At 37.7% G+C, this 18,527-nt stretch overlaps 2 protein-coding genes across 2 annotated transcripts in view; both read left to right on the top strand.

Moving 5' to 3' along the window:
- LOC127625179 (phosphofurin acidic cluster sorting protein 1-like) overlaps positions 1-5,752 on the top strand; it is a 37,118-nt gene extending 31,366 nt beyond the window's left edge. Inside the window, exons 22-24 of the mRNA XM_052100286.1 lie at positions 26-264; positions 802-921; positions 3,842-5,752. Coding sequence (XP_051956246.1) covers positions 26-264; positions 802-921; positions 3,842-3,960 — 478 coding nt within the window. The 3' untranslated portion in view covers positions 3,961-5,752. The remainder of the gene's footprint in view (positions 1-25; positions 265-801; positions 922-3,841) is intronic.
- Positions 5,753-6,286: 534 nt separating this feature from the next.
- Positions 6,287-17,395, top strand: zgc:165604 (uncharacterized protein LOC792578 homolog). Its single transcript, XM_052100736.1, has 6 exons — positions 6,287-6,401; positions 7,791-7,945; positions 8,250-8,448; positions 15,560-15,715; positions 15,800-15,922; positions 16,049-17,395. Exons 1-6 carry the CDS (start codon positions 6,335-6,337, stop codon positions 16,246-16,248), a joined length of 900 nt encoding a protein of 299 aa, XP_051956696.1. The 5' UTR covers positions 6,287-6,334; the 3' UTR covers positions 16,249-17,395.
- Positions 17,396-18,527: the final 1,132 nt, after the last annotated feature.

Here is an 18,527-nt window from a genome sequence, read left to right as displayed (position 1 = left end):
AAATAATTGTGTCTCCATTATCCAGAAGCTCCAGCATGTCTCATGGGGTGGATGCTATTGGGCTGCAGGTGGATTACTGGGTGTCTCCAGGGATCGATAAGCGTAAAGATGGAGAGCGGAGAGACACAGGCAACAAGAACACTTTGAAGTGTGCGTTTCGATCCTTGCAGGTCAGCCGGCTGCTCAGCTCTGCCTCTTGTGAGCTCCAGTCTGGCTCCAACACCATGTCCATGACTGTAGTAACCAAGGAAAAGAACAAAAAAGGTGAGATGTTCCACTAGATTCACATGAAATCACATGGAGAAAACTCATCCATTTGGTGACACATTGTCGATTTACTGGATCCTTTTAAATTGTAAATTACGATGTTGGACATTTATGGCCATAAAATGAAATAAAAAATGGGGTGTGTTTGTCGTCTTCAGTCATATTGAACCTGTAGTATGTATTTACTGAACGATGCAAATTACATTAAAATAAAATATAATGTAAAGGCTCAAGGGTTACTATGGAACTGAATTGAGGGGCATCATTTTAATACTTAATGGCCTGCAAATGCTTCTTCAGGGCCTAACTTATAATCGTGTCTTCTGTTTTTTGCTGAAAATGATTCAGTGTTTTATTGACTTTCCGCAGTGCTTTACATCACTGTAATTTCATTTGACATTTCTACTCTCTCTTGGTGACTCTTTATGCTCTTAATTTTTTACTTAGCTGAGCTATTTTCTAGCTCCCTCAGCAATGCCATGTTTACTAATACTAACCAACCTAACCCTGTTTGCTCTCTCTCTATGTCTACAGTCCCAACAATTTTCCTGGGGAAGAAGCCTAAAGAGAGAGACACTGAGTCAAAGAGTCAGATTATTGAAGGCATCACCAGACTTATATGCTCAGCCAAGAATCAACAAACTAGTCTCAGAGGTATTAACCAACAGATATAGCATTTAGCCACCCTTTGTAAGACACCCATTGGTTTTATTGACAGTTGGGTCTTTTAGTCTAATTTTACTGTCATAGATGAATAAAAGATTGCAGTTATCCAATAAATAATATAACAAATTCAAGATTGCAAAAATGATCACCGTTTTCAAACAGGATTTCCCAATTACTCACTCCTGTCATTGGTCCAATAAATTAATAGCCCTACCCCAGTCTCACGCCACTGTTTGAAGTGTTACCATGTTGGGCTGATTGGGATGCTCAAACAAACAAAGCAATATTTTGGTACCGCCACAAACTGTAGATGGCTTACTTATAATTGTGTTCATGTATTACGCAGGTATAGGAGACAGCATTTTAACATAGAAACTAGATAGGTAAAGTGTGTCAAGACAAACTTTGTGGGCTAAACAATTAAGCCTTGTCCGAAAATTCAAACTACTTAAAAAAAGAAGAAAAATTTCATGGTTAGACAGTAAGACTGACACCCATACATTTTGAGGACCCATAACCATATTTTCTGCAAACCCGTGCTGTGTGAACGGAACTGTACTGGACAGCAAGTTGTCTGTCACGTCATACAATGTGAGAGTTTGTACTGTACATGGCTCGTGTTACCTCACAGATATGGAGATACGAGCTGTGTACCATCCAGTGATTCATTCACTGTTTTCCAACAGAGCTGCTCTCATCAGTTTTATGGTCAGGGTGTGAGCCATTGCTCGGTTTAAAAGCATTCAAAGCTGCTGTCGGTTAAACTAGATCTGATTTGTGAACCTGCGCCTCGATTGGAATCGTTTGTTTAATAATGCGCCATCAATAGTGATCAGAAATGCTGGTGTTATGGATGTCGACATCTTTGATATTTGTGTTAATCTTTGTCACTGTGGTTACATGTGTTATGGTGCATTCACGTCATGTCAGAATTACAATAATTAAGAGATTTTGTCTTGTAAAATGCGTTCACGTCTTCGTAGAGCGTAATTACAAGTTGTAAAATCTGTATTCTATGAAACCTCCGACTTGACTGTCGGATCCCATCAATTAAAGTTCCAGGAGGTCCGGGCCCTACATTTCCTTTCCAGCAAAGGTCCGGATAATAATATGCAGCTTACATTGTGTCAGTAGAGATATGGCTAGGAAATGATGTATCTTTTTTTAAATAGTTTTTATAACTTGCCACGATGGCAGCAATAGTTCTTTGTTTACAGACAGATTGTTTCACTTTTAATGGACTATATAACAATTCCAGTGGGTCAGAATTTACATACACTTAGTTGTAAACTAAGTGTTTGTAAACTGTGCCTTTAAGCAGCTTGGATAATTCTAGAAAATTAATAGTTAATTTGTTTTTATTTATTAGTTATTATTATTTAGACAATTAACTTCTGATAGGAGATGTAATGAATTGAAGGTGTAGTTGTGGATGTATCTTAAGGCCTACCTTCAAACTCAATGCTTCTTTGCTTGACATCATGGGAAAATCAAAAGAAATCAGCCATGACCTCAGAAAAGAAATTGTGGACCTCTTCAAGTCTGATTTCATTCTTGGGAGTAATTTCCAAATGCCTGAATTTACCACATTCATCTGTACAAAAAATTGTATGCAAGTATAAACACCATGGGACCATGCATCATTCCACTCTGGAAGGAGAAGCATTCTGTCTCCTAGAGATGAACGTTGTTTGGTGCGAAAAGTGCAAATCAATCCCAGAACAACAGCAAAGGACCTTGTGAAGATGTCCTCCGGTCTAATGAAACAAAAATGTAACTGTTTGGCCACAATGACCATTGTTATGTTTGGAGGAAAACTGAAGAATACCATCCCAACTGTGAAGCATGGGGGTGGCAGCAGCATGTTGTGTGGGTGCTTTGCTGCAGGAGGGACTGGTGCACTTCACAAAATAGATGGCATCATGAGGAAGGAAAATTATGTTGATATGTTGAAGCAACATCTCAAGATATCAGCCAGGAAGTTAAAGCTTGGTCGCAAATGGGTCTTTTGGACAATGACCCCAAGCATACCTCCAAAGTTGTGGCAAAGTCAAGATATTGGAGTGGCCATCACAAAGCCCTGACCTCAATCCTAAAGATAATGTATGGGCAGAACTGAAAAAGCGTGTGCGAGCAAGGAGGCCTACAAACCTGACTCAGTTACACCAGTTCTGTCTGGAGGAATGAGTCAAAAGTCCAGCAACTTATTGTGAGAAGCTTGTGGAAGGCTACCCAAAACATTTGACCCAAGTTAAACAATTTAAAGGCAATGCTACCAAATACTAACAAAGTGTATGTAAAATTTTGACCCACTGGGAACAGAATAAAACAGAATAAAAGCTGAAATAAATAATTCTCTCTACTATTATTCTGACATTTCCCATTCTTAAAATAAAGCAGTGACCTAAAATAAAGTAATTGACCTAAGACAGGGAATGTTTTCTATGATTAAATATCAGGAATTGTGAAAAACTGAGTTTAAATGTATTTTATAAATTTTTTATACATTTATTTATAAATAAAATGTTATAGTCTAAAGGCACGTTGTTAATGTTTTTGATGTTAATGTTCTTGATGTTAAAATAACCACACCTGCAACTCGTATGTACAGTAAATTAGGCTTTATGCAGTGCCTCATATCTATAGCGGGGAGAGAGGCAATGCACGCAGAGCGGGAATAAACACACTTTATTCCCGCTCCAGGGAGAAATATTTCTCTCTAGTGCTGAACAGGCTTTACTCCCGCTCTGCACACATATGGACGTATGCTTACACAATCACTTAGCCAGCTATCAGATAATTAGCACAAAGTTGTAGCTATTACAAAATGCAGGAAACGTTCTTGTGAAATGGTGAACAGATACCCAAACATGGCTTCGCTAATGAGATGGACTTTGTCATGTTTCAGTGTCTGTAGATGGAATGGAGTGGAATGACGTCAAATTCTTCCAGCTTGCATCTCAGTGGCCCACTCATGTTAAGTACATCCCAGTGGGGCTGTTTGGTTACAGCAAAACATCCTCCTAGTTACCTCTGACTTGGGCCAAACCTTGGCAAATGTCAAGTTTCCTGAACCTGCTTGGCCTTCAAACCAAACAGAGGGCCAGTGGTTCTACTTGAGGTGGACGTGCTACATGTAGATGGTAGACACTGGATCCAAAGTGAGAGATTTAGAAAATCCTCATCAAAGACAAAGACACTGTCAGTGATTGGTGGGATGATTGATGTCATGTTTGACCTTTAGAGTGCCAGGGCAGACAATAAGACTTCAGGATGGATTGTTATTGAGTTGAGATTGATATTTTTGAACTTTTTTTATGAGAGTTTTGTCTGCCATGCAATAATTTACAAGTATTTTATTGAGTTTACATTTAAATGGCACTTGATGATATTTGTGATTTAACGTGTTTTCTCAGTTGAAGTTGTCAGAATTATGGAGTATATCTTTATTATATGATTTCGATGTATGATTATGTTATATCAAAGCATATTTGAATTGTGTAATCTCAAATGATCCATTAACATACCTTACTGAATAATCTTGCACATCCAAAGCTTCTCAAAGACACTTTTGGTGATTGGAAATTTCCTTTTAATTGAAGAATATTTTTTATGTAAGTATGAAGAATACTACTGTGTAATTGTATTGATGTACGCTGTATATTTGTTTGCTTATGATGTGATTTTATATATATATATATATATATATATATACATACATACATACATACATACATACACACACACACACACACACACACACACACACACACACACACACACACACACACACACACACACACACTACCGGTCAAAAGTCTTGAAAAACGTACTCATTCTTTATTATTTTTTAAATTTTTTTTTCACATTTTAGAATAACAGTAAAGTCATCAAAACTCTGGAATAACATAAATGGAACTATGGTAATTATGTTGTTACTAAACAAAATCCAAAATAAATCAAATCTGTGTTATATTTTAGCATTTTCACAGTAGTCACCCTTTGCCTAGAATTTGCAGACATGTACTCTTGACATTTTCTCAATCAACTTCTTGAGGTATCACCCTGGGATGCTTTTTAAACTGTATTGAAGGAGTTCTCATATATGTTGGTCACTTATTGGCTGCTTTTCTTTATTATTTGGTCCAAGTCATCCATTAAAAAAAATAGATTTTGATTACATTTTAGTTTTATAATGAAATAAACTATTATGGTGGCACAATTATATTTTTCTCTACAAAACTAATTTCAAACATTTAAGACTACGCCTTCAGATCTAAATATTTTTGAGATCATGAGAAAAATTTCAGTCAAGTGTTTCAAAAGTTTTGACTGATAGTGTATAACTAATATATATATTAGTTATCAAAGCATGTATGTAAAATATGCTCTTCTACCAGGGTTTGTCTAAGCTGCTTTTAACACATAATCCATTCCACTGTGGTTTCTGAATTAAATTTTGCTGACACTTTTTATAGTTTGCTATTATTGAAGGTCTTCAGTGGTTTCTACCTTCCCAATACCTTCCATAACAAATGTTAACTAGCTAATTATAGGGGGTAAACCTGAACATACAGCTCAAAATCACACCTTCCATGTGACCTAATAAGACCATTTCTGTAAATGATGTACCGTTATTGCCTTTCTTAATCAGATGTATGGTACACAAACGTAATATGCATGTTATTGCAGAATAATTGTGGTTACTTTGATAACACTCTCTACATGTCAAGAGTAGAGAGTGTGTAGGTTTTATTGTAGGTTTTCTTCTGTAAAGCTCTCTTGTGTGGTATTTTAACATTTACATTAAATGTGAATTAACTGCAGAAGTAATAAATGTATTGTCATTTTTTTATGGTACGTTTTATTTATCAGTTCACCTGAAATGAAAATTCTGTCATCATTTACTCTCATGTTTTTCTAAACACGTGACATTTTTCCGCAGAACCAAAAAAAGATGTTTGGAACCAACAGCCTTGGTCACTATTTACCATCATTGTAAATGGTGCATGGAAAATTATGCAAAGAAAGTGAATGTTGACTAAGGCTGAAACAACATGAGGGTGAGGGTCATTTTAGATAAACTATCCCATTTAAAGTTTAGACAAGGTTATCAGGTTGGCTTACTGTCCATGACAAAATGGCTCAAGTTTAAGACACAACTTAAGTTAAAAGTTAGTTCATTATTTAGCAGATGCTTTCTTATTCAATGTTACATCCAGCATATTAGATTAGAGGAACTGATAAAATATTCACTGTGTGAACTGGTGAGAGGGACAGAGATAAAGAGAGGGAAGAACTGTCCTCCTTTTGTTGCTCAATAACCCAATTATGCCTGCCCACTCAGTGCCAGTGAGGTTTGAAGGGGGAAATACACTGACCTGTATGAAGGAAACAGCACATGATGGGCTGTGAAGGATGGAGTCTACTCTGGCTGGCCTGTTTAGTGTCCAGTTTTCTCCAGAATTGTGAGTGTTTGTTTTATTATCAAGATACTAGACTTTAATTATGATAGCAAAATTATTGTGCTATGGAAAGAGAAGATATTTACACCAAGAGAGAACGTTTGCTGGATAACATAAGGACAAAACAGCTGAATTCAGTAATGTGTAATCATAAAAACCGTAACCATAACTTACCTAACACATACCTTTATGTTCTTCAGAGAAAAAGTCTTGAAATCTGAAATAGTTGAATGGGAGTATAATAGAACCAATATGTGCAAGAAAGTTTGTAGATAATGTATTTGATCTTTTATTTACAAAAGTGGAAATATATGTAGTTTGGGTCAGGTTTTCTGTTTTTTTTTTTTTTTTTTGGAAAATATGCACTCCATTGTTCTCTCTGTGGTATACAGTATGTTTGTCCTTGATGAGGATGTCAGCTGTAATTAAGGCGTATAGTCACAGTGCTTTCCCACACACTCACATACACAAAGGCCTGAGGGTAGCAGAGTGGTGGGGGTGGGACTCAACATTACATTAATGAGACAGCCATTGAGATGGAAGTAGAGAGGCAAAGAAGAGCAACACAACAAAACTTAAAAATAAATGGCTCATTTAGCATTGCCATTTATTTTAAGTGAGAGAAGAAAAAAAAAACAACAGCAAAGCTACCACAAAACAAAATGGTAATACTTTACAAAAGTTCTATTACATTTATTTTATCCCCTTTTCTCCCAAATTGCAATGCCCAATTCCCACTACTTAGTAGGTCTTCTTATCACATGGTTCGTTGTGCATGACTCCGCAGAGACTCACAGCATGTGGAGGCTCATGCTACTCCCCACGAACCACGCACAAATTACCATGTTGAGAGTGAGAACCACTAATTGTGACCACAAGGAGGTTACCCTATGTGACTCTACCCTCGCTAGCAATGGGGCCAATTTGGTTGCGTAAAGAGACCTGGCTGGATTCACTCAGCACACCCTGGATTAGAACTCATGACTCCAGGGGTGGTAGTTAGCGTCAATACTCGCTGAGCTACTCAGCCCCACCAAAAGTTCTATTCATTAACATTAATGCATTAGGTACCATGAACTAACTATGAACAGTGTTGTTTACACCATTTATTAATCTTGGTTAAAGTTAATTTAACAAAATACTGTTGTTCATGTTAGTTCATATTGCATTAATGTTGTTAATGAAGTAATCAATGTAGACAACTTTTAATGTAAAGTTGTTTAGTTCAAGTTTAGTTTAGTTCATGTTTATTAATGTAGTTAATGTTTACTAATGTAGTTAATGTTAACAAGTACAACCTGATTGTAATGAGTTGAAACAAAAACACAACAAAACAAAACATCAGCCGGGGCCTATCAGCATTAGTGTTCACAGTAGGTTTACCTGATCCAGGTGCAGTTCGGGTGACCGTGAGAGAGTCCAGTGTGGAAGTGGTGCGGGGAGATTCTGTCACGCTGCCTTGTACGTTCTTCACCATGATGCCTTTGTATCGACTCAGCATTATTTGGACTCTGACCCCGGTCTCTGATCCTGCCTCCCCCATGCAGGTACTGCACAAGAAAGACTCAACTCATAGATAACATGTGTAAAATCCCAGGGGATTTCCATACTGATATGCTTTATTGGCCTCTTAACAATTGTCTATCTGCAGTATTGCTCACTGCAGTGTACATGCACAACATTTCGGTCACATCTCAGTTTTGACAAAATGTGTAGTTACTGCATTTTGCCTTTGCATTGTGTAATTTATTTCAGTGAACTCAATGTCTACTGCTTTACTGGTCCTGGTTTCAAGGTCACAGTCTGATAATTCATCACTTTTAACAACATGCCATTTCTCTTGTTCTGCAGGTGATTGTGTATGATCACGGGCAGGTGATCGAGAGCCCTTCATTCATGGGCAGGGTGGGTTTTACAGGGATGCCTTGGAGCGCTGACGTCGTTCTGAATGACACTCGCATGTCTGACGCTGGGGTTTTCCGCTGTGTGGTCAGCAACCCGCCTGAGACTGGAGACCCTGGCATAGGAGAACTCAGCCTCACTGTTTTGGGTATCTCATGTGCTGTCATACTGTATATAACTAAATGAATAGTCCTTACTCTGCTAACAGAGTGATGGATGTTTGTAATTTAGTGTAGCATTTCTAAATGTACCTTCGACCCTTTGACCTTAACCTGCCCTGATACAAAAACAGGTCATACTAGCTTAAGGTGGTCTATCTGTTTAACCAGTCCAGGTTGTGTTTAGGAGCAAAGTTAACCAGCTCAACCAGTCCCCGCCAGCTAGGACAAGGTGTCCTGCAAGGTCAATCTTTTCTATTCTGAACATCAAACATTTATAATATACCATGCATATTAAACTCCAGTGATGAAACATCTCTATACAAAGTCTATCAAAATGTAGACATGCTTCTATACAGATTATACTATAAACTTTAACACTCTTCCAGTTTATTCTAGTATTGTGAAGATAGCTTAGACTTACAATTTAAAAAGAATGTTCTGGGCTCAATGCAAGCTCAATCGACAAACATTTATATGAATTAAACATTAATTTAGTCCCTCCTTTTCTTTAAAACAAAGCAAAAGTCTGGATTACAGTGAGGCACTTACAATAGAGGTGAATGGGTGCCTATCCATAAATGTTAAAATACTAACTGTTTGCAAAGTATAGCCACAAAACTTAAACAATATGTGTGTGAACATGATTTTAGTGTGATAAAATCACTTTCTTACATCTATGGTTTAAAATGATATCCAGTATTACAACTTCATTGCCATGACGTTGTAATGCTGTTTATACAACCATACAAACAACGATTTAAACATAAACTTTACAGCTCAAATAATACATTAATTTTAACAGAAGAATTAATGTAAGTGCTTTTATAAAATTATAAGCTTCACATTTCTATGTTTAAACCCTCCAAAAATTGGCCCCATTCACTTCCATTGTAAGTTCCTCATTGTAACCACAAATTTTTTAAAGAAGAGGAGGGACAAGAATTTTTGTGATAATCAACATTATGCCACAAATGCAGTCAGGGCTTTAGTAAGGCATTCTGGGCCCCCCCTGACTGTATAGTGCTCTCTGAGCCCCTTTCATATGGAAAAATACAGTTTAAAATTTGTTGTGGGCCCCTGGAATCGTTACCACCTTTCACCCCATTCACTACGGTCCTGAATGCAGTATATTGAGCTTAATTAGGGCCCGAGCATCGAAGGACGGCCTGCACCAGAGGTGCTAAAGCCCTATTGTTTTTGGAATGTTTTTTCACAATTATTATTATTATTATTATTTGTATTTTTAATGCATTCATCATGCTTGAAAACTCAAGAAAACTCAAGAAACTTGGCACACACACCAGACCTGCGTAAAATCAAAAAGTTATGTAGTGTTTAGGCTTGGGTGTGGTCGAGGAGATCTACAGCGCCTCCAAACGCAGGCAATGGTTGGGATGAAGTTGCTCAGGTGTGCACAAGACATGGTTACTGCTCTCATCATGTTAGACAAAGTTCACTTGGTTGTATTTGACTCCACCCAAAAGGAAGTCAGCCATGTTGGATGGAATATGGGATTTTCACATTTTCCAGCTGTGTTTTGAGGGGCTTATGATGGCTGAAATCTTATGAAAGTTTACACATACATTTGTCTTAGGACATCTTTTGATTTGATATTGCAATTCAGCATAGACGTACCTCATCGGTTCCACAGCACCCCCTAGTTCGTAAATGCTTATTACCTTTTTCAAAACTCTTGAAACTTTGCACAACGCTCAAAGTTTGGCAAGATTTTAGATTCTTTTGTCACTCCATAGCGCCCCCTAATATTTTGAGTGAATTTATTGCTGTGGTTGCCACAGAGTTTGTCTGATATTCACAAGTTGTGGTGAGGACATTGTTCTCACCATGACAGACATATTTGCCATTGGCTTGTATTAGCTCCGCCCAACAGGAAGTCGGCCATTTTCGTTTGTTTGAAAAATGCATGCTCTGGAATTCGAAACACTCCTCCTAGGGATTTTATGTACAGGTACCAAATGTGCATAACATCATGTCCAGACTTTGACGATGCTAAATTGTTAAATGATTTTGGATACATAGTACGGTTTTGCCATGGTGATGCGATAAAATAACGTCAAAAAATTGGAATAAGGAAATGTCACATATCTTCTGCGTTCATGGCGTGATTTACAACAAAACTGAGCCAAATGTTTGTTCCTACAGGCTGATCACATTGATGTTGCTATTGTGGGTCACGGTCATAGCGCCACCAACTGGCGGAAGGAAGTATGTCACTTTAACTTTAACTTTAATTTTTTAATAATATCAAGAGATTGCAGATTTAAAATTCTGAAGGGATTATTGATATCTTAAATACTGTTGCCATGGCAATGCATTAAATGTCATCATTCATTTTTGTGTATATTCACATGTTTCAGGTATTTGCCATGCTTTAATTTTCAAGTTTATTGTTAATAAACATTTCTTATCTTTTATATAAATAAAATATAATACAAATATCAAATGAAATTTAAAAATACTAGAAAATACTGCCATTTGTCTCTGCTCAGCTCTGAGTGGCAGTTACAAGAAATGACCAATAGAGGTCAGCAAAGCTCCATTGTTGAATGAACGTTTTTTTTATTAGATATCATTTATCTGGCTTTAGGACCTATCACGCATCCACAAGTTTGTAAAATGCTCAGGGTTGCCAGATAATATGCTCAGTAAAATGCTCAGGGTTGCAACTCCCCAAGCAGAGATTTATACTTGCACAAATAAGAAATATTTCACCTTTTGTCATACTTAATTTATGCAATCTGGCAACCTTGCATGCGAATGGGCGCTCTCTCTCCTCTTTGAAAAATAAAATAAATAAAATACTTAGCCCTCAATAGTGCAATATTATGCTCCATTTCTGAGGCTGCGTGTGCTGTTTAGTGCCAAGTCTATGAGCAAACCTTTTCAATGACTAACGTTAGTAAAATCCCAAAAGATCTTGGCATCATTCGCACACGGAGGGGACACACAAGCAAAACCAAGTGAGAGGAATATGTTTGTTCTTTGTGTTATTTGTAAAATTCTGACGTCCCTCACACCTGTACGTGAATGTTACTGTTGTTTTATTCAGTTGTGTAGTAGGCCTCTAAACACATTTATTAGTTTTAATTCCGCTAGAAGCTGGCGCGACTTGTGTTGACGGTGTTTGTGTAATGGCATAGTCCATACAGTGCATCCGCAGTGCAGTGCTTCACTTTTTCAAAAATGTTTTGTTACAGCTTTATTCCAAAATTGATTCAATTCATTATTTTCCTAAAAATTCTACAAACAATACCCCATAATGACAAAGTGAAAGAAGTTTGTTTGAAATCTTTGCAAATTTATTAAAAATAAAAACAAATAAATCACATGTATAAGTATTCACAGTGTAAGACTGGAACTCTGTAAGAAAATTTGATCACACTTGTCTATTCTTTATTATTTGTTACTGCACATTAGATTTTAGTAACATCATCAAAACTAAGAAGTAACACAAAAGTATGGAAATTATGCAGTGATCAAAACAAATTAAATCAGAAACATCTTCTATTTGAACTTTTTCAGTGTAGCCTTTCATATATTCCAGCTCTGCATACAGTACATTTTCTCAATCAACTTCATAGATAAGCAACAGAACTCTATTTACATTTTATCAAGTACAAATACACAGGTACTACAAAATCATACAATGTTAATACAAATAATATATAATAGACCAACTCCCAGTCAGCATACCATGTGATGTCGCTTGCGATCTGTCACGTATCGTCCATTAGGCATCTCGCAACAACACCATGATGTGCCATGCAGCAATATTGTAATACATACAGCATGCATAGTTTACAGTTAGTGGTGGTTCAGAACAATATTTAATGAAAATTGAGACAAATTTTCTGAGCGGTCCCAACTAACTTGTGCCATAGTAGTATATTAAGATTACATTTTCTTGTACGCATGATCAATCAATGTTCCGTTTTCAGTGGTAGGTTCTCTGACACACTGAACATAGCCTAGGTTTGCCATCAATGTAGACATTGTGTGCATTTTCAATTGATCATGGTTCCAATCACCAATTAAAAAGATATTAGCTGACATATTCCTTAATGTATTGCAGAGTTTGGTAATATATTTTTGAAACAAATATAAGCAATATTGTGGTGGCCTGTAAATAACAACGATTATATCAAGTTCGTTGAGTTGACATATTATGCACTTTCTGTTAACATTGGGAATGTCCAAAATATTGTAATCATTATTAGTTCTATATTCCAACACTGTTTTTTGTGTCAAATTGAGTTTAAAAGAGGGTTGTCTCTACTGTAAGCAAAACAACATGGCGCACTGTGAAAGTGGTAACCTCCAATGCAAGTGGATTCACGTGATATGTTTGTAGGCAGCCATGTCTCTGTTACAGCTATACAGCAGCTATAATTATAGGATTGGATTGAAGCCGTTAAATCTAGCAAATGGCAGTGTAAACCCTGAACATCCATTAGGAAAATTTTAAAAGATTTGTTGTTATGTTGTGAAATATTATAAAGTTCAAACTGTGGCATTGTATTGATACATTCTTGGATGTTGTCCGTCCGTCCGTCCATCCATCCATCTTCAACCGCTTATCCGAAGTCGGGTCGCGGGGGCAGCTGCTCCAGCAGGGGACCCCAAACTTCCCTATCCCGAGCCACATTAACCAGTTCTGACTGGGGGACCCCGAGGCGTTCCCAGGCCAGTGTGAAGATGTAATCTCTCCACCTAATCCTGGGTCTTCCCCGATGCCTCCTCCCAGCTGGACGTGCCTGAAACACCTCCCTAGGGAGGCGGCCATGGGGCATCCTTACCAGATGCCCAAACCACCTCAACTGAATGCTTTTGACGCAAAGGAGCAGCGGCTCTACTCCGAGCTCCTCACGGATGACTGAGCTCCTCATCCTATCTCTAAGGGAGAAGCCCACCACCCTTCTGAGGAAGCCCATTTCAGCTGCTTGTACTCACGGCCTAGTTCTTTCGGTCATGACCCAGCCTTCATGACCATAGGTGAGGGTAGGAACAAAAACTGACCGGTAGATCGAGAGCTTTGCCTTCCGGCTCAGCTCTCTTTTCGTGACAACGGTGCGATAGAGCGAGTGTAATACCGCCCCCGCTGCCCCGATTCTGTGGCCAACCTCACGCTCCATTGTCCCCTCACTCGTGAACAAGACCCCGAGGTACTTGAACTCCTTGAATTGGTGCAATACCTCCTTCCCTACCTGGAGTACGCACTCCATCGTTTTCCATCGGATGTTTTTTTTGCCAAAAATTGCTATATCGGGAAAATCTTGAATGATTAACCCACTTAACGTCTTGACTCGACTCAACTCAACATATGCTGCAAAAATCTTTTTTATTGATATGACTGCTTCATTGACAGTTAATCCTTGCACTTTTTGTACAGTGCAAGCACATGCCAACTTTGAGAACTGCTTACGCAACCCACCCTTGCTGTTAATTCGCTCTTTTTCTAAAGTAATTATAGTGGAATTCATGATGTTTCTAGGTGGTGGTATACGCTTTCTAGTGGTATTCACAATTTTATCATCAATCAAACTGAACAAATACTACATTCACAATAGTATTAAGGGCCATGTCTGTTACAGTACCACAGATACAATTTACAAGCCCATCAGTGACGTCAATATTCTTAATTAACATGACTTGCACACCTTTACCTAATAGAAACGTTTCCAGTAAACAGGAATTAAATACTTTGGAAAAATATCCCTTTTTAAGTTGCATTTATCCAGTGTGATGATTGTTCTCAAAATCATGAGCATCTACACAAATGTGGTATGGGCAATATGCAATTATCTGTTTTATGTTATGCTCTTCCACTTGTGGAAGTTTCCCTACATTTGAGCATATTTAAATCATTAAATGATAGTGGGGAACTTTTGCTACGTACATGCAATCTAATCAATATTTCTGCAAAAGCTTTAGTCTAACAGTGATTGTTAATTTTGACCTTGCAAATGTGCTGTTCCACAAATCCAATGGCGCATTTTACAAATACAATGGTTTTCCTCTCACAGGTGGCAATTGGAAAATATCTCCCACAGCAATTATACTAACTTTACCAAATGGAGAGTAGTCCCCTGTCTGCTTTATTTGTCTAAGCCTACCATGGACATAGGGTAGTAGGCTGTAGTATACCATAGAAATTTCCTCCATAATCAGTATATGCAAGTCACTAAATACCACACGCATTGTATTTATTTTTCTTCTCCTAAAGGTGTGTAAGGCAATTTTACATCTGTCCCGATTGAAAATGTCCTATGGATGGTCTTGGCACCCAAGTTGAAAGCAGCACTTCCATTAGGTGCTTTCAATAGAACAGAAACTTTGTCTGATGCAGTTGCAATTTGGGATAATAATCTGGTTGCTTCCTAATGAATAGCTCTGATTAAATGTGATTTACATGTTCCTGCACCTCCAGTAACAAATACATGGAAATGCTCTGGCTTTTTACCACTAACTTTCTCTAAGCACCACTGTCTTACTTAGAAAATGTATTTTTGTTTGGAGTTCAGATTGAGAGCATCTGGTCACAAGATATTCAAACTAGATTCAAATCGATTGCTTCTTTCATTTAGAATGGATAGATCAGGAATTATATCAACATGCTCAACAAGTTCTTCTGATGAATCTCTAATTTCTTGTTGACATTCCAAGTGCTTTGACTCCTAATTTAGACACATCTCAAATGTTTGCCAGTTTGCCCTGGCTACATTTTGCGAGGGGCCCTACGTCCCCCTGTGATAGGGGGACCCCTCGTTTGTATTGAATCAGGAATATTCATTTAAGCTCAATCGACTGCATTTGTGGCATAATGTTGATTTACTACAAAAATTATTTAGACTACTCCCTTGTTTGTTTTATTTTACGTTGCCATGTGATCTGGTAAATGCTATAATGCCTCATTTCATCACACTAAAATCATGTTTATAATGTTTAAGTCTTATGGCTAAACTTGTGAAACTGTGTGTATTTATATGTTGATGGAGTGGCATTGTAAGTGACTTGACATGTTTAGTTGTCACCTCTCTCTCTATCTCTCTCTCTCTCTCTCTGTGTGTGTGTGTGTAGCACCTCCGTCTCTACCTGTGTGTCTGTGGGAAGGGGATACAGATGCTGGCGGCAGCGTGAAACTCTCCTGTATGGCGCTGGAGGGTTTCCCCTCTCCACAGATGATCTGGGAGAAGCTAGAACCTGATCAGATCAACCTGCCAGTGAACATGGATGGTAACGCAAACCTTAGGACATGGAATAGGTTGGATAAACAACTTTTGCCATGCAGAATAAAATTTTATATGCTCATTTGTACAGGTGAAAAGACGGGCTCCGTGCAAATTGCCAACTTCTCTGCACAGAACTCCGGACTGTACCGCTGCTCTGTGAGCAACCTGTTGGGCACTCAGCACTGCTACATTAACCTGTCTGTTTACATCCGTGAGTCCTTCCACTCCAACTGTAATTATTATGTAACATTTATAAGATTGGCTTCACAGTAAATAATGGCATCATCTAAATGCGGGGTAAGCTTTAGTTAATTAAAAGGCCTCTCTCATCCTGTAGATCCTGATAATTCCCCGGGAATCCTGCAGGGGGTGCTGTTGAGTCTGTCTATGGCTCTGCTGCTGCTGGCTCTGATTGTGCTGGTGCTGTGGCTCCACCGTTCGGCGCAGGAGAGCAAATGGATTAACAGCCGGGAGGAAGAGGAGTGTTATAATGAGATAAAATACACGCCCACTCTCATAAAACGCTCGTTTGTCTGAGCTGTAAGTGAGAAGTGACGATCAGGACTATCTCAACATGTAATATAAGACTAAGGGAAAAAGTTAAACTTTTTGTTGTTGTTGTGATAAATCCTCGTGGGCCAGTTTTTGAAAGTGCTTTTTAATGTTTTATCACATTTCAAACTTATAATTATATTAAAGTGTGAAAAAAGTCTAAGATGACTCTGATCTCTTGCAATCAGTTTAAGCCCAGCTAAAGATAGTAAAATGCATCATTATGTGCATGCATCAATGAAAATGATAGAGTAATAGGGATCTATACTTTTGACACAACTGTCAAAATATCTGGTTAATCATAATTTATAATATTAAAACAAAAACAAAATTTCTATTGTTGGCATTTAAAGGCAAATTAATGGTTAAATAACATTTACAGCTTAATTGCTTTATCCCTCATCTGAAAAACAACAACAACAACACATTTACAGTAATGCACCTACAATGATAGCCAATGTGTAGGGTTGAGAGGGATACTTTTGAAATGTATTCCACTACAGATTACAGAATACATGCTGTAAAATGTAATTTGTAACGTATTGCATTAGATTACTCAAGGTCAGTAACATATTCTAAATACTTCGGATACTTCTTCAGCACTGGTAGATTTTTTTCATTTGTTTTGACCATAAAAACGTGTACAGTAAGAGAAAATACACATGATAAAAATACATTCTCTGATTAACCTAAATATCTTATGCAGTGACTGTTTCTAAAACAAGATCAATCATATCGATCTAGTTTTATGGATTTTTAGATATTTTTACAGGAAAACATTACAAAAATGATTATCAAGAATATGTGTTTGCACTAATATTAAAGGTCTTACTAGAAAAATATCAATTATGATCCAACGTGAATTTTCTTGAAAAAATAAATAAATAAATATGATTGTGCCTGGTGACATGTGCATGTAAAATGCCTAGAAATAGCTTTTTAGCTTTATTTCTATTTCTTCTGCTCCAAACTTCTCTGTCTGCTCGTATGAATGTAGCACATCATAAGAAAGTGTTTCACAGCTGTTCAAATACACTTTGGATGATATCATTTATATGTATAAATGTTTTCCATCTGAAAGGACTAAATATTAAATGAAACAAATTACAAAAATGCAAAAGTAATCTCTTCAGTAATCAAAATACTTCATGAATGTAACTGTATTCTAATTACCAATGATTTAAACTGTAATTGTAGCGGAATAAAGTTACTTATATGTTGTATTTTAAATACATAATCCTGTCACATGTATTCCGTTACTCCATAACCATGCCTATGTGGCAAAACACTCAAGTGTTTGAAGAAACCTTTTTTTTTTTTTACTTAGTTAAAAATGTTCACATTTTCAATGACTACACAGTGTACACCCCTACACATTTATATTACATACAGGATATTTGGGTCCACTGGACCCGGGGCTAATAAAAGTGTTGAAAGTGTAGGTCCTGTGTACCTTCACTCTGTCCTCCTCCTGTCTGGGCCTGCTGTTAGTATGTGTGTGAGTGAGTGTAAGTTTTGTGTTTCTGCCCATGCCTTTCCACTCAAGGTTGCTACATTGTTACAAAATGCAAGCACCAACATCATCTGCTCTCACATTCCCGCACATTTTACCCTCTGTCTTGCGGGTACCAATCTTTTTTTTCCTCATACTCTATCCCAGCTGCAAATTGGGGGTGGGACACAATAAATATAGCTTTGCCAGTGTGGTTCCTTATCACAACTGATAAAGATACCCCAAAAATTCACTGTTCAGCAGGCCTTGCAATTGATTTTGGAAGAGAGAGAAGCTTTTGATGATGTAGAGGAAGAGGTTTCAGAATGTGAGGATCACATTTCTGAAAATTCAGAGTCTGACAATGACTTTGAAGAAGAGGATGAGATTGAGCACCAGCTAATTTCAAAATGAAGACGAGCCACAGGACCAGCCTGGCAGCAGCCAGCTCCAGGACCAGAACAAGCCCATCAGCAGCTCGCAAGAGCAGAAATACGGGTCAAAAAATTTTGAAATCGAATGGTCTTCTTGCCCAAGAATTGAGCAACCCCGCATGGCTGCCAATGTGATAAGGATCCAACCAGGGCCAACACGGATGGCAGTTACTCATTTGCAGGACATCAAATCTTCTTTTGAGCTTTTCATCCCAGATTCCATCCAGAAAATTATTTTGGATTGCACTAATTTAGAAGGAACGCATGTCTTTGGAGAGAGGTGAAAGGAGATGGACCACATCCATTTACATGCTACTTTGGGATTCTCATCCTTGCTG

The sequence above is a fragment of the Xyrauchen texanus genome, chromosome 31 (assembly GCF_025860055.1).
Source record: "Xyrauchen texanus isolate HMW12.3.18 chromosome 31, RBS_HiC_50CHRs, whole genome shotgun sequence".
Classification (NCBI taxonomy): Eukaryota; Metazoa; Chordata; class Actinopteri; order Cypriniformes; family Catostomidae; genus Xyrauchen; species Xyrauchen texanus.
This window is presented reverse-complemented; position numbering and strand designations above follow the sequence as displayed.

Coding starts and splice junctions, on each gene's coding strand:
- zgc:165604 (XM_052100736.1), top strand. CDS start 6,335: ATGATGGGCTGTGAAGGATGGAGTCTACTCTGGCTGGCCTGTTTAGTG. Junction 6,402..7,790: donor GTCCAGTTTTCTCCAGAATT/GTGAGTGTTTGT, acceptor TACCTGATCCAG/GTGCAGTTCGGGTGACCGTG. Junction 15,923..16,048: donor TAACCTGTCTGTTTACATCC/GTGAGTCCTTCC, acceptor CTCATCCTGTAG/ATCCTGATAATTCCCCGGGA.